The 947-nt window shown below is 42.8% G+C and overlaps 1 protein-coding gene across 1 annotated transcript in view; it reads right to left on the reverse strand.

Moving 5' to 3' along the window:
• Positions 1–947, reverse strand: part of kiaa1109 (KIAA1109 ortholog) — an 89729-nt gene that overhangs the window by 31468 nt on the left and 57314 nt on the right. Inside the window, 2 exon segments of the mRNA XM_017303367.1 lie at positions 830–880; positions 934–936. Of these exon segments, the coding sequence (XP_017158856.1) occupies positions 830–880; positions 934–936 (54 nt within the window).

A 947-nucleotide genomic window follows, 5' to 3' on the forward strand; every position in this document is an offset into this window, starting at 1 on the left:
ACTAACACTAAGCTGCTAAACACACAGCATAAGCTAACACTAAGCTGTTAAACACACAGTTAGCATAAGCTAACACTAAGCTGTTAAACACACAGCATAAGCTAACACTAAGCGGCTAAACACACACAGTTAGCATAAGCCAACACTAAGCTGCTAAACACAAAGTTAGCATAAGCTAACACTAAGCTGCTAAACACACAAAACAGTTAGCATAAGCTAACACTAAGCTGCTAAACACACAGCATAAGCTAACACTAAGCTGCTAAACACACACACTGAGCATAAGCTAACACTAAGCTGCTAAACACACACAGTTAGCATAAGCTAACACTAAGCTGCTAAACACACAMAGTTAGCATAAGCTAACACTAAGCTGCTAAACACACAAAACAGTTAGCATAAGCTAACACTAAGCTGTTTAAAAATTTGAGGATGGTAACACAAACCTGCCAACCACATAAAAATTGCCGTAAGCTAACCCTAAACACATAAAAACAAAATAGCTGGAGCTAATGCTAATGCTAATGCCAGACCTCTGTTTCTGACTGTATCATCACTAAAGCTGCAAGGACAGGATGAAAACATACRAYGTGACCTAAAGTCATGAAAGTATGCTGTGGCAATAAATAGCTTAAAAACGGCTCACTAGCGGCAGCCATCTTGAAAACGGTCTGTGGCCATGAAATGCAGGTGGCTGATGGGAAACCTGAGGGTTGATCATACAGGTGTTTAGCTAACTGCTAATCTGTTAGCTAACAGATTTCCAGAGATCTGCTGCGCTGCATGAGACAGACTGGTGCAGAGGTCACTGGGGTCAACATGAACATACAGAAACTCCTGCTTCGCCGTGCTGGTGGGAGACGTGGGGAAGTCCTCCAGTCTACGCAGAAGAGCGAGGAAGAAGAGTCAGGAGGAAGAAGAGTCAGGAGGAACAGGCTGGAATAACC

The sequence above is a fragment of the Poecilia reticulata genome, unplaced genomic scaffold (assembly GCF_000633615.1).
Source record: "Poecilia reticulata strain Guanapo unplaced genomic scaffold, Guppy_female_1.0+MT scaffold_254, whole genome shotgun sequence".
NCBI classification, from domain to species: Eukaryota; Metazoa; Chordata; class Actinopteri; order Cyprinodontiformes; family Poeciliidae; genus Poecilia; species Poecilia reticulata.